This window comes from Maniola jurtina, chromosome 27, assembly GCF_905333055.1.
Source record: "Maniola jurtina chromosome 27, ilManJurt1.1, whole genome shotgun sequence".
NCBI lineage: Eukaryota > Metazoa > Arthropoda > Insecta > Lepidoptera > Nymphalidae > Maniola > Maniola jurtina.
The window spans coordinates 4,893,173-4,909,191 of record NC_060055.1 but is presented as its reverse complement, the minus strand read 5'-3'; the positions used below and the strand labels follow the sequence as shown (position 1 = coordinate 4,909,191).

General features: G+C 35.9%; 1 protein-coding gene across 1 annotated transcript in view; it reads left to right on the top strand.

Moving 5' to 3' along the window:
- LOC123878952 (segmentation protein even-skipped) overlaps positions 1-10,028 on the top strand; it is a 38,795-nt gene extending 28,767 nt beyond the window's left edge. Inside the window, exon 4 of the mRNA XM_045926330.1 lies at positions 9,684-10,028. Within this exon, the coding sequence (XP_045782286.1) occupies positions 9,684-10,001 (318 nt within the window). The 3' untranslated portion in view covers positions 10,002-10,028. The remainder of the gene's footprint in view (positions 1-9,683) is intronic.
- Positions 10,029-16,019: the final 5,991 nt, after the last annotated feature.

The following is a 16,019-nucleotide window of genomic DNA, read 5'->3' as shown; positions in this document are numbered from 1 at the left end:
ATGGGAACTCTTTAATTTCCCGGGACAAAAGATAACCTTTGCCCGCTGACCGTTCCCAGGATAATAGCTTGTTCTGTAACTTACCTTTCATCAAAGTCGGTTAAATTGTTAGGCCGCTAAAAGCTAGCAGACAGACAAACACACTTTCGCATTTATAATATGAAGTATGTAAAACATGTTTCGAATATATAAAAACCGGCCAAGTGCGAGTCAGACTCGCGCAACGAAGGTTCCGTATTCGGGTATTTTTTTCGACATTTTGAACGATAAATCAAAAACTGTTATGCATAAAAATAAATAAAAATCCGTTCATATTATGATAACCCATGTTATTTTGAAATTACTGAATAGGTATTTGTTCATGAACACATTTTAATTTTTCAAATTCACGGTTTTCGGATTTTTCCCTTTACTTGTGCTATAAGACTTACCTACCAGCCAAATTTCATGATTCTAGGTCAACGGGAATTAGGTACCCTATAGGTTTTCATAACAGACACAACAGATGAACAGACCGGACAGACGGACAGACAGCAAAGGAATCCTATGAGGATTCCATTTTTCCTTTTGAGATACGGAACCCTAAAAATAGAGTACCTTTAAAATTCGATTCGTGTAATTATGACCTTATGATGTCTATACCGAACCTATTTGCTATACAAATAAACTCTTTGTACTACCCAAGTGGTAGGTATGATGCCTCAATTAGATACACAATAATTTCCATCACGCTAAAGCCCTGGCCATATACAACGTGTTACGACTGCGACTAGGGACTTTTTAGAGTTCCGTACCACAAAAGGAAAAAAGGAACCCTTATAGGACCACTTCGTTGTCTGTATGTTGTCTGTCAAGAAATCTACAGGATATTTCTCGTTGACCTAGAATCATGAAATTTGGCAGGTAGGTAGGTCTTATAAGTAGGTATTATATACATAAGGGGAAAAGACCGAGAACCGTGAATTTGTGGTTACATAATTTAGTATTTTCAACTTTCAAAGTGAGATTGCTTTATCGAATTGGGTTTCATATGAAAGGGATTTATCTGTCCATTCTAAAACAGATTTTTCTTTATTATTTATATGCATAATAGTTTTCGATTTATCGTGCAAAATGTCGGAAAAAATAACTGAATACGGAACCCTCGGTGCGCGAGTCTGACTCGCGCTTAGCCAGTTTTTTTAATTGCGTGATAGGCTTGCGCTTGACGACAATCGTGCTTAAAAAGCAATGATGAAGTCTTAGAGCACTTGTCTAGAAGATGTCTATTCACTCTTACTTTGAAAGTATTTAGGTTAACAGGGCTCTCTCCGTCACTCGTTTCATACAATCGTAGTTCCAATTCCATTTGAATATTAAGCAACCAAAGTCCATGAAATTTTGCAGACATATTCTAGAAACTAATATCTGTGTCTGTGGTGTTTTAGATTTTTCTAAAAATATGTAGTTTTACAGGGGCTCAAAGATTTGTATGAAATTTTTTAAGACCGCGTAACTTTGAAACCGAATATTTTTACAGAAATCTGGAAAACTACAGACATAGATATTAGTTTCTAGAATATGTCTGCAAAATTTCATGGACTTTGGTTGCTTAATATTCAAATGAAATTGGAACTACGATTGTATGAAACGAGTGACGGAGAGAGCCCTCTTAACGGGAGTATGTAGGTATGTAAAAGCTGGGTTACGTCGCTGTCGTACCGCGTCCTGTCTGACCAAGGCTTTATGCTTTATAGCGGACCGCTAATTCGCAGAATCATGTTACAAACGTGTGAATCGATGAAACGAGTTGCCGGGAACAATTTGAGCTTCGTTCAGTTAGAAAGAAGCGGTACCTTGCAATGATAAGTAACATACATTATTATAGATAGGTACTCATCACTGGCCAACTACTGAGTACAACATACAAGCACAGCATAAAAGTTAGCCCTTGACTGCAATCTCACTTGGTGGTAAGTGATGATACAGTCTAATCTGGAAGGGGTATCCATACTCCTTTGGTTTCTACACGGCGTCGTACCGGAATGCTTAACCGTAATTTTAAGGTTTGGAATACTCTTCCGCGATCTGTGTTTCCTACCAATTACAATCCGGGTATCTTTAAAACAAGAGTGAATAGGCACCTTCTAGGTAAACGCGTCCCATCTTAGACCACAACATCAATTTCCATCAGGTGTGATTGTGGTCAAGCGCTTACCTATAGTGAATAAAAAAAAATCTGGATACAAACATACACACATACATACATAGACTGCTAAAATCATAACCCTTCCTTTTGGCTTTGCCGCAGTCGGGTAAAAAGAAGATCGGTCACTATAGATGGTTTTTGTTTTTAATCTCTATGTAGGTAGAAAGATACAATCCACATAATTAATTCCACATTTAAAATACAACACGCCAATTTAAATTCAAATTCTTTACAAACACTGTCTGTCCAGTCATAATGTCAATTATCACTTCGCCTTAAAAAAAAGAAAACGGACAGCTTAAAAATAAAAAAAAGAATTGTTTATGGCTCATTCGAATTTTACATCCACGCTAATTTGTTGACGTGCATTAAAAGAAACCGAATTATTCAGTAGCTGTGGCACTCTAATGAACATTAATACCGAAAAGAACGCTCTTACTTAAAAGATGGTAAGTGGGAACGACGTTATACGTAATTGGTTCCATAGAAAATTAATCGCAGATCTACAAAAATATGATTGCACAGAATGTGTCTGTGTCTGTCAAGAAAACCAATAGGGTACTTCCAGTTGACCTAGAATCATGAAATTTGCCAGATAGGTAGGTATTAAAGCACAAGTAAAGGGAAAAAACCGAAAATCGTGAATTTGTGGTTACATCACAAAAATAAATTTAAATGTGTTCATGTTCAAATGATTAGTATATTCAATTTTCAAAGTAAGATAACTATACCAAGTGGGGTATCATAAAAAGGCCATTACCTGTACATTCGCTCTACCCTTCGGGCTCTACCTGTACATTCTAAAACAGATTTTTATTTATGTTTATGCGCAATAGTTTTTGATTATGGTGCAAAATGACGGAAAAAATACCCGAGTACGGAACCCTCGTTGCGCGAGTCTGACTCGCACTTAGCCGATTTTTTCATTTAAGCCTACTTATGCTGTAAGAAATTGCTACCTGTCCATGATTCTAGGTCAGCAGGAAGGTTTTCATTTCACCTAATTGACAAACAGATAGACAACGAAGTTATTTAAGGGTTCCTTTATCACTTTGAGTTACGGAATCTTAAAAACACAGGTTTTTTTTTCTCTCTCTCTCTTCTGGCTTTACAAAGATTAGCCAATGTCAAGTTTGTAGTTATTTGTAACAAGTTAGTTAAAATATACAAGTATGGACCCCGTCTGTGCCGGCGCTCGCCGACATACGCATAGCACCTCTTTAGAGCGCTTTCCAGTCAGTTTTAACAAAAAAACACTCCAAAAAGGCAGAGCGCGCCCGCCAGCTAACACCAACACAGACGAAGTCCCAAACACAGGTTTTACTTACGGAACCCCAAAAACGTCCGTCATTAGTGAACGAGTATTATGAAAAGACTTCATCGCTTGTCTATGGCCGGGCATCTGGTTTATGGTGCGATTATACCAATTAAAAACTATTAAATTAAACCGCGCGGCTACCATTTGATGATGTAAATTGTAAACTCGGATTTTTCGTGTGTTTGTTTATTATTGTAGGTTTTATTAGGGGTTTTAAAACAACAAACGAAATTTTTCCATCATGTTGCTTTTGATGCCTTTGAGGGTAATAAACGTCCATCATACGTTTAGAATTGAAGATGATAATTGGTTGGTTGAGTTTAATAAGTGAGGTTTACGATTAATTAAGACATTAAGAAAGTATATTTAACCCCCAACCCAAAAAGAGGGGAGTTATAAGTTTGACGTGTGTATCTGTGTGTCTGTGTATCTGTCTGTGGCATCGTAGCGCCTAAACGAATGAACCGATTTTAATTTACTTTTTTTTTTTGTTTGAAAGGTGGCTTGATCGAGAGTGTTCTTAGCTATAATCAAAGAAAATTGGTTCAGCCGTTTAAAAGTTATCAGCTCTTTTCTAGTTTTCTTGTAGAAAAGAAGGTTAGATAACCGTTAGGTTTATTTGAAAATGATGTTTTGGAAAACTCAGATACTTTGGATCGTAGGCGCGGAATAGTCCAAGAAAATCGGTTCAGCCGTTTGAAAGTTATCAGCTCTTTTCTAGTTACTGTAACCTTCACTTGTCGGGGGTGTTATAAATTTTTAATTTACACTTGTTAGCAACTTTTCTTATTAAATTAGGTATTATTTTGTGTACTATTCTTGTAACGTTTCATATCACTTTCCGTTTCGGTTTCCAATTTATCTTTTGTTACAAATTGTAGTACATTCCATATTGTAGCAGTGTATTAGAAACGAGGAAGCAAATCACTCTCTCACGACTCACGAGGTCTTCCTCTTCACTAAGTAAATTAAATTTTCGCTAGGACTAAACGCCGATATGAAAATAAAATTAACTTTTCGCACGGGTCTGTCCGTTAAATTCAAATATAATTTGGTTTTTCGCAATTTGTAAACTAATACAACAACGTAGGCTTATGGCATTCTTATAGCGCCAATGGCAGTATCATCTTCACAGGTTTATATAAAAATCTTTACTTGAAAGTGTCCAGTTTAAGAAATTTGTCAGAATATCGACTAATTTGTGAGTAACTCGCGTCAAACTCATTATTTTGACTAATTCCTTAAACTGAACACTTTCAAGTAAAGATTTTTATATAAACCTGTGAAGGTGATAATGCCATTGGCGCTATTAGAATGCCATAAGCCTACTATGTCGTATTAGTTCACAAATTGCGAAAAACCAAATTAAAGAATTTCGCGTGCAAACCCGTCGCTTAAGTATTATAATCTTCGTCACTTAGGCATAATACGGTATATTCCATTGCCTTTAACAGGGCTCTCTCCGTCACTCGCTTCATACAATCGTAGATCCAATTTCATTTGAATATTAAGCAACCAAAATCCATGAAATTTTGGAGACATATTCTAGAAACTAATATCTGTGCCTGTGGTGTTTTAGATTTTTCTAAAAATATGTAGTTTTAAAATTACAGGGGTTATCAAAGATTTGTACTTATGTAAATTTTTAAGACCGCGTAACTTTGAAATTGAATATTTTAACAGAAATCTGGAAAACCATAGGCACAGATATTAGTTTCTAGAATATGTCTGCAAAATTTCATGGACTTTGGTTGCTTAATATTCAAATGAAATTGGAACTACGTTTGTATGAAGCTAGTGACGGAGAGACCCCTCTTAACTGTAGAAAGTAATAATATTATTGTCTATGATGCAACTGAAAATTCGCCATGTTGGTTTCCGTTGCAGAATTCCCGCCAATTAACACGTAATTCCGCTGTGTTTGCGCGCCAAAGGTGTTTTAAGGCCCTGAAAGCGAAACCTTTGTTTGACTTTGTTGTCTGGTGGCGGCCATCACTGTTTTAATGATTTTGAAATGACTTCTTAATGGGTTACACTTGGCGAAATGTTTGTTTTATTTAATAACCATTTTCCCCTGCGTCTTATAACTTACTAGCTGATACCCGCGACATCGTTCGCGTGGATGTAGGTTTTTTAAAATTCCCGTGGGAACTCTTTGATTTTCCGGGATAAAAAGTAGCCTATGTGCTAATCCAGGGTATAATCTATCTCCATTCTGAATTTCAGCCCAATCCGTCTAGTAGTTTTTGCGTGAAGGAGTAACAAACATACACACAGACACCCACACACACACACATACAAACTTTCGCCTTTATAATATTAGTGTAATTCCTAACTAGCCGATGCCCGCGACTTCGTCTGCATGGTCTTCACAAACAATCCTTATTTTACCACATAAAGGCGTTGAAATTTCAATAATCAAATAGGTATAATAAATATATTTTAATGTGGTATAATTATATTCACGAACTCAGAATTTTCTTCTCTTTCATTTGATATCCCAGTCGATACAATAGCAAAAAAAAATTGATCCGTCCGTCAGATCGATTTTTTGGTATCAAATGTAGCCTATTTCCATAATAAGGAATCGATTGACACCTCATTCATCAAAGTCCGCTCAGTTTAGGCGCTACGGTTGAACACACATAAACACAAACCTACATACATAGACTGCTAAAATCATTACCCTTCCTTTTGGCTTTGCCGTAGTCGGGTAAAAAGGAGTTTGGAACAATGAGGCCACCATTACAAAAATAAAACCGACTTCAAAAACCACAAACATTAAAAAGTAAAAAATAAGTTTTGTTTAGCTACACGTGTAATGTAATTAGATATTATGAATTCGAGCGAGCATATTAAAACAAAATTAGAAATCCAAGAGTGAAGCAGCTCGCCCGACTTCATATCTAGGGTACATTACACGTGTAGCTAAAAAAAAACTTATTTTTTACTTTTTAGTGCTTGTGGTTTTTGAAGTCGGTTTTATTTTTCTTTTGCAAATTTTTTATTTCACAATTTTTAGTGGCCCCACTGTACTATAATATGCTATGCCCAGTTAAAACCCTACTGTTTACTAAGCTATTACACTGATCGCGAGCAATTTGCTCTTATCCATTAAAAAAATCCAAATCGGTCTTTGAGTAATCGGTGAACATACATTAAAAAAAAAAGGATTCCGACGAATTGAGAACCTCCTCCATTTTTTGAAGTCGGTTAAAAAACATATGCGAAATGATTACGACACGGTTTTCACCGCGACATCATTAAAATATAGATAACTAGAGGATGCCCGCGACTTCGTCCGCGTGGATTTAGGTTTTTAAAGATCCCGTGGGAACTGTTTGATTTTCCGGGATAAAAAGTAGCCTATGTCCGTCCCCGGGATGTAAGCTACCTCGGAACCTTTCATACAAATCGATCAAGCGGATGAGTATTTAGGAATCCCGCGGGAACTGTTTGATTTTCCGGGATAAAAAGTAGCCTATGTCCTTCCCCGGAATGTATCCTAAGTCTGTACAAAATTTCATTAAAATCGGTTCAGCGGTTGAGCCGTGAAAGCGTAGCAGACAGACAGACAGACAGACAGACACACTTTCGCATTTATAATATTAGTATGGATATAACGTAATTAATTAGCGGAGGTGTGTGAACTGCTCAGCTGTAAATGTCGGAATGATGATTGAATCAACGTGAGTGATAACGCATTAGGTATTTATTGAGACCCGTTTATTGTGGCCCGATTCTGTTCTTGATGGCTTTTATATTGGACCCAGGACCTTTAAACATGGCTAGAGATGCTAAAGATGCGGTAGGAAAATAAAAGAATAGAAAATACCGTTATGACAACCCTTTTCATTCATACCGATATTAAACTGCTCAGTTATAAATGTCGGAATGATGATTGAATCATTCAAATTCAATCAAAATAATTGATAGAGTGATAACGCATTAGGTATTTATTGAGACCCGTTTATTGTGGCCCGATTCTGTTCTTGATGGCTTTTATATTGGACCCAGGACCTTTCAACATGGGTAGAGTTGCTAAAGATGCTGTTCTGTCCCGGGAATTGAAAGCGGCAGAAAAATAAGTACCGTTATGACAGCCCTTTTTAACCTCTGACCCAAAAAGAGCGAAGTTTAACGCGTGTATCTGTCTGTGGCATCGTATAGCTCCTAAACTGATGAACCGATTTTAATTTACTTTTTTTTTGTTTGAAAGGTGGCTTGATGGAGAGTGTTCTTAGCTATAATCCAAGACAATCGGTTCAGCCGTTTGAAAGTTATCACCTCTTTCTAGTTACTGTAACCTTCACTTGTCGGGGGTGTTATAAATTTTTAATTTACACTGTCAGTCATACCGATATTAAACTGCTCAGCTGTAAATGTGGGAATGATGATTGAATCGAGCTGAGTGATAACGCATTAGGTATTTATTGAGACCCGTTTATTGTGGCCCGATTCTGTTCTTGATGGCTTTTATATTGGACCCAGGACCTTTAAACATGGCTAGAGATGCTAAAGATGCTGGTCTGCCCAGGGTCTGAAAGCGGTAGGAAAATAAGAGAATAGAAAATACCGCATGACAACCATTTTAAGTCATAGATACCGATATTTAACGGTACCAAAATAAATAAGTCTACCTAAATCAAAAAAATGCAAGCTTAATTTCTTCAATTAGTGCTATTTTTATAGATATTTATTTATTTTATTTTATTTTTTATTTGTACCAGATAGTTGTAACAATATAAATAAAAGGAAAGAAAAAGTTGACAGGGAAGCACTTTAAATCTCTATAAGAGATCTCTACCAGTGACCCTTGGCAGTGCGAGAGGTTGTAACGGAGAGATATTTTAGGTCAATCGATTTAAGTTTGTAAACTGCAACTCCTGAGTAAGCACATTTTTTTTAATATTTCATATATTTTTTTTTCAGATTTATTATGATAATTTACAATAAGTGGTTTAGAATCACACTGAGTGGTTTGTAAGTGGCGAAAGTGAGTATGGCTGTGTGTGTGTGTGTATGTGTGTTTTTGTGTGTGTAACTCTTTCATGCAAAAACTATTGCACGGATACGGCTGTTGTACACAGATTATGTGGATTGTCCTATCTGTTACCAAAATAATCGTTGTTTAAACATCTTTGCATATTATATTGGTGGCTTTACAGTGTCGCGTTGGACTCGTTCTACGTTTTATTAATTTATTTTGTTTAATTACCATTTTACACGGCTGCCCGGCCGAGGTTGCGTCGGTTTCGGAATACTTCCTCGTGATAATTTAATTTAGCTTTATCTAATTTTTTACCCGACTGCGGCAAAGCCAAAAGGAAGGGTTATGATTTTAGCAGTCTCTGAATGTACTTTATGTTCGTATCCAGATTCTGTGTGTTCCACCGTAGCGCCTAAATTACTGTACCGATTTTGACAAATGAGGTGTCAATTGATTCGTTGTAAAGGTCCAGGTGACAAGCTATATTTTATGCGAAAAAAATTGACCTAACGGATGTTACATCTAAAAAAGTGGAGGTCTCCAAAAAAATTTTTTTGCTATTGTATCGAGTGGGATGTCAAATGAAAGAGGAGAGGAGCAATGTACACCAACATTAAAATATACAAAGCGACAGAAAAACAATTTTACTCTAATATTTCAGCGTTTTTAGGGCTCCGCGTGCCTCAAAAGGAATAACGGAACCCTTATGGGATCACTTTGTTGTCTATCTGTCTATCTGTCTGTCTGTCTGTCAAGAAACTTATAGGGTACTTCCCGTTGACCTAGAATCATGAAATTTGGTAGGTAGGTAGGTCTTATAGCACAAGTACAGGAATAAATCTGAAAACCACGAATTTGTGGTTTACATCATTTAAAAAATAGGGGTCTAGGCTCCGAATATGATTTTGTCGCATTCGGTGTCGAGACCCTTCCGTGGGGTCCTAGCGCGTTAAGGCTTTTTAGGGAAATATCAAAAAGGTTAGTCGACATCGCTGGAGACCGGCAGGGAAGAGCTGGCAGCTACCTCGGACAAAGAATTAGTCTAGCCATCCAAAGGGGGAACGCTGCCAGTATCTTCGGAACCTTGCCTAGCCTAATTCTTATTAAAATTACGGCAAATAAATGATTGTAAAGTTATAGAAGCTCGAAATCGAACATGATTGAAAATTTCGTTTGTTTGTCCTCAGGTATGGTTCCAGAACCGAAGAATGAAGGACAAGAGACAAAGGATCGCCGTGGCCTGGCCCTACGCCGCCGTCTACAGCGATCCGGCCTTCGCAGCCTCGATCCTCCAGGCAGCTGCCTCCTCAGTGGGCCTCCCTTACGGCTACCCGTCCCCAGCCCTGCTACCCCCCTTCCACAACCCCCAGCTGCTACCCTCGGGGTACCCCTACCCGTACCCCTACCCGAGGTACCCCTATATCCCGCCAACTCCCCCATCGCCAGTCAATGCTGAGTCGATACGGCCAACGTACCAAAATTTTAATATTAATGTTGACAAATAAGTATAAAATTAATTAGTCTATGATATGGTATAATGCGTAAATTTCAAGAAAGGACTTGCCATATTTGTTCCATGTCTACCCGCGAAATTCAAATTTAATTTGGTTTTTCGCAATTTCTAAACTAATACGACAACGTCAGCTTATGGCATTTTAATTGCGCCAATGGCAGTATCTCTCTCACAGTTTTATATAAAAATCTTTACTTGAAATGGTCCTGTTTAAGAAATTAGCTCTAGTATCGACTAATTTCTCATGATGAGCAGACCCGTCTCACGCCCTTTTAAACGTCATGTCAAAAGTATTAGGTATGATTTAGTACGGTAGACCGTACTTTTGATTTACTTATTAGTTGACAGCTAGAATTGCCACCAGCCAATTCTTGATTTACGGGTTACCAGCATCAAAAATACGGGGTTTAGATCGTTTTACGGGAAACGGTGTTTTACTTAAATATTTCTTTATACCTACTTACTTATTATTAGAAGAAACAGCTTTCAGAAGCTCTTCATTTTGTGAAACAAATGTAGTAATGCATGTAAATTTAAAATTACATTTGACTTACGCGGGGGGTATTGGTCCACGCATTACTATATAAGGAAAGTATTCTTTCTCCGGCTGAATTTGTAAAAATTACGGGAGCTTTATTTACCCCATATTTTATTTTTGCAATTACGGGTTTCCATATTACACCATGAAATACGGGGTAACCCGTAAAATACGGGACATCTGGCAATCCTAGTTGACACGAAGAGCAAATATGGGGTGTCCTTTCTTTGTTTGCGTAATACAATAGCTATCGGCTTACCTTTTTAAGCTGTATTGTAGTGTAAGTATAGACCATTCACTATAAGGTACATGACACGGGTCTGCCCGCGAAATTCAAATTTAATTTGGTGTTTCGCAATTTGTAAATTAATACGACAAAGTAGGCTTATGGCATTCTAATTTTGCCAATGGCAGTATCATCTTCACGGGATTACATAAAAATCGTTACTTGAAAGTGTTCAGTTTAAGAAATTAGTCAAAATAATGAGTTTGACATGAGTTACTCACAAATTAGTCGATACTATAACTAATTTCATAAACTGGACCCTTTCAAGTAAAGATTTTATATAAACCTGTGAGGATGATACTGCCATTGGCGCAATTAAAGTGCCATAAGCCTACTTTGTCGTATTAGTTTACAAATTGCGAAAAATCAAATTAAATTTGAATTTATTTTCCTAATTTTACGGAATATAGCAAACAAAGCAGTGGTGCCAACATGACGGCAGGGGACAAGTTATTAGTGAACAGTCTGTATGTAACTTATCAGTAGGTACTGTAATATAATAATATGCATAATAAATAATAATCTATGTATGTAGGTGTACACTGTACATAAGTTTTTATCATGTAGTTTATTTATTTATACAATTTATAGCTATAATTAAATGTAGATAAAATAATAAATGAATCCAGTTACATAAGTAATTGTAGATTAATAAATAGATATTATTGTAATAAAAAAGACAATTGTAAATGTTATTCATTCCAGTTTGTACAAATTAAAATTATTTTTAAGTTTATTTTTAGTCTGTTCTATTTGAGGGGAAAGCGCGGGAAAGTTTGACAGATAGCATAAGATTTTTGGGTACCAATAGTACCTTCTTTTTTTTTAGTTTAAATTTCGGTACAGCTCATTCTTTTGAATATTCAATGTAGAAGATTTTTATTGGACTTCGTCTGTGGTGGCGTTTGCTGGCGCGCGTGTTGTGACTTTTTGGAGTGTTTTTTTTTTTTGATAGAAGTGGCCGGTTTTTGTGTTCTGCTGGTGTTTATTGGTGGTGGAACTGACTGGGAAGCGCTCTAAAGAGGCGCCTCGTGTGTGTCGGCGGGCGCCGGCACAGACGAAGTCCATACTTATACGTATAGTTTCCCTAACTTGTAACTAACTACAAACTTGACATTGGCTAATCAGTGTAAAGCCAGACGAGAGAAAAAAAAAAGATTTTTATTTTAAACTCAATTTTTTGATATGAAAAATCGAGCGGGAGCAACTTTAATTAAAAAAAAAAAAAAAATTAATTGTTACTATTACCTAGCTATTAATCAAGTAATATGTAAAAAAAATGTAAATTTATCTATAAATAATATTATCTTTATTATTATTTAATTTAAGTGTTCATAGAATTAAATGTTTTATCATTTTAAACGTCATCCCTAGTTTAAGGATAAGAGCATTGTAAAATATTGAATATAAAAGACAAATATGAAGTTATTATAAAACTTAGTTGTTTTATTTCCACTAGCCTATCGTAGACGTTACACTATCACACTATAATAATATTATAAAGGAGAAAGTTTGTATGTGTGTGTGTGTATGTTTGTTACTCCTTCACGCAAAAACTACTGGACGGATTGGGCTGAAATTTAAAATGGAGATAGATTATACCCTGGATTAGCACATAGGCTACTTTTTATCCCGGAAAATCAAAGAGTTCCCACGGGAATTTTAAAAAACCTACATCCACGCGAACGAAGTCGCGGGCATCAGCTAGTTGATTATAATCCATCCATTCCGTTCTGTTACACTGGCTTCCCACGGTGCGTAATTCTGCAGACGACAACGGACATGCACAGCGCACACGGCTTGGACAACCAGCATGTCATTGCTACCATGGATTATACTCTTCCCATGGTGTGACGCTGCAGGCTTGTCCGGAGACTAGAAAGAAAGAAAGAAAAAAGTTTATTTTTAAGGTTCAGTATCTCAAAAGGAAAAACGGACCCTTATAGGATCACTTTGTTGTCTGTCTGTCTGTCAAGAAACCTATAGGGTACTTCCCGTTGACCTAGAATCATGAAAGGCAGGTAGGTAAGTCTAATAGCACAAGTAAAGGACTAAATCCGAAAACCGTGATTTTGTGGTTACATCACAGAAAAAAAATTAAATATGTTTCAATTTTCAAAGTAAGATGAGTATACCAAGTGGGGTATCAATTGAAAGGGCTTTACCTGTATATTCTAAAACAGATTTTTATTTATTTTATGGTAATAGTTTTAGATTTATCGTGCAAAATGTCGGAAAAAATACCCGAGTACGGAACCCGATGTCTTTTTACCGAATTCAGCAAAAATACCTCCCTAAGGTAGACTGTTAAAAAAACCGTAAAGCCCTTTCATATTATGACCACGACACCCCACTTGGTATAGAAATCTTACTTTGAAAATTGAAACACATTTTAATTTTTTTTTAAATATCTAATAATGTAACCACAAATTCACAGTTTTCAGATTTATTCCTTTACTTGTGCTATAAAACCTATCTACCTGCTAAATTTCATTATCCTAGATAAACGGGAAGTACCCTATAGGTTTTCTTGACAGACACGACGGACGGACGGACGGACAGACAGACAGACAACAAAGTGATCCTATAATCCGTTTTTCCTTTTGAGGTACGGAACCCTAAAAAACAAGATTGACAACGATGTGCATTGTGCAAACAATAAAATAATTCATGTTACAAGCATTTTTAATTTTGTCTCACTAGAGACATCTGTTGCCGAATAGTATTACTATAGGTTTCACAAAACTAACTGAAAGTCCCCTATTTGTATTTGAAAGTGCCATCTAACGTTGAGTAGCCAAACTACCTCATCAAAGCGAACTCGAACTATTAATATCACTGACACTAGATGGCGCTAATTATTATTTATCATGATTTTTGTACTGGCAACATTTCTTTTTTTTTTTAAGATAGAATTACGACCAATTCGTGGTCTGTGATTACGACTGGACTCTGCCTTCGAGTTTTCATTTTATACTAATTTTTTTTCATTCTAGCTCTTTTTAAGACTTTTCCTTTCGTTTCTTGCTGTAAAACAAGAGAACTATTAATTTATCAATAATATAACTTAGTTTGTACTATGAATTTAGTGATTAGGAGGCCAAACGTCTTAACCTTTTATTAATTACTCAAGGAATACTAAAAATATATCATAATATTTGTAGGTACATTATTTCAATGATGCTACAGATCCTAATAAAAGCTAAGTTGGTAGATAAGCAAATGATAAGCAGGTCTTTTTATTGGAAAAAAATATTTGCCAAAGATTTAGGCCAAAGAGCGACCTCGAATAGAATGTGTGAAAATTAACAAGATCCTAAATCACTATTGTACCTACTTTGTGGTTAAAGAATTTTATTCTCAAAAGAAATTATACAAATTTCACTTAATGAGAAATTACAGTAATAAACTTAATATAAGCAAATTTTATCTTTCGGCACAGCGGTAAGAAACAACACAATCGTAAAATAGTAGCGGGTAAGGTAGTCTAATATCTAAATATCTATAATGTACCCGACAATGCTCTTACACATTGCACGAGCCGATTCAGATATTTTTAATCACAAAATCTTTAAGTTTCTTTTTGAAAATGTTTATCTTAGTAATATTTTTTATTTCTGTAGGTAATTTATTAAACATTTGTGCTCCTTCAAAAGTTATATTCTTTGTACCGTAGTTAGTGCGTGAACCTCCTTTTAAAGAGATATTATCAGCGTTACGCAAAGGTCGGCATCCCAATTCCCTTTTAGTTTTAAATGATAATTCTGAATGAATTTTCTTTGATAGAATTTTTTTAATTAATATGCATGTATTATAGTAATACATTTGTAGGATATTCATTAATTTAGTTTCCGTATAAATAATTCTACTGGGGGTAAGAAAGTCGTAATTATAAAGAATTTTTATTATTTTGTTTTGGATAACTTGTAAACAATTTAAATTAGTTTTAGCCGCACTGCCCCATATTTCTATCAAATAATCAAGATGAGGTTTAACGAGTGAGTTATAAATATTTATCCGAACCTTTCGTGGGAGACATCGAACTATACCATATAGCGATCCTAGAAGAGATGACAATGTTGATTTTACTTTACTTATGTGCGGTTTCCACGTTAACTGGCTGTCAATCGTTAAACCTAAGTATTTTTCTTCAGTAGATTGTTTAATTCTTAAATTGTTTATTGTAAGTGGAATGTGTACCGGCACTTTTTTGTTTTTTGCTTTAAAAATAACATAGCTTGTTTTGGATGTATTGACAGTAAGTAAATTATATTGAAACCATTCATGCAAAGTGTTGAGATCTTCTTGTGCTAATTTTATTAAGTCATCGATTGAGCGTCCATAATAGAATATACATGTATCGTCGGCATATAAACTGACTTCTCCATGTAACAATAAATTACTAATATCATTGACATATATTAAAAATAAAAGAGGCCCTAGTATAGAGCCCTGAGGAACTCCGCAAGAAATTGGCCGAGCATCACTTTGATAATTACCAATTTTTACAATTTGAGACCGATTTGTTAGGTAAGACTCAATTATTTTGTACGCAGTATCCGTAATTCCTATGTTTATAAGTTTTTTTAATAAGACTGAGTGGCTTACGGTGTCAAACGCTTTCTTTAAGTCAATAAATATACCGAGAGCAATATTTTTTGAATCTATGTTCGTTTTGATTTTGGTCACGAGATCTATTGTAGCTGATAGAGTATTTGACTTTGGGCGAAACCCGTACTGCCGCTCGAAAAGAAAATTTTGTTGGTTAAGATAAAGATCTAGTCTGTTATAAATAATCTTTTCAAAAATTTTTGAAATTACCGGCAATACTGAAACTGGTCTATAGTTACTGGCATCTGACTTCTTTCCAGATTTATATATAGGCGTTACTTTTGCTATTTTGTGCTCATCTGGGAATTGGCCTTTGCCTAAGTAATGGTTAATGCAATTGACAAGTGACGGGCACAGATAATCCTTTATATATATATACTTTCAATAGTTATAACTATTATTTTTATGAATCAATGTGATAGGTTAGGTTAGGTTATCACTCTCTTCGAAGAAATTGTTGGCTATGGCTAATGACCTGGCAGGGGGGGAGGTTTCTCCGCGTGTCCCTCTGACTAGCAGAGGGCACAGTGGAGGATGGGACGCGGGCGACGCGCGCGTCCTGGGGTCGGGGGACA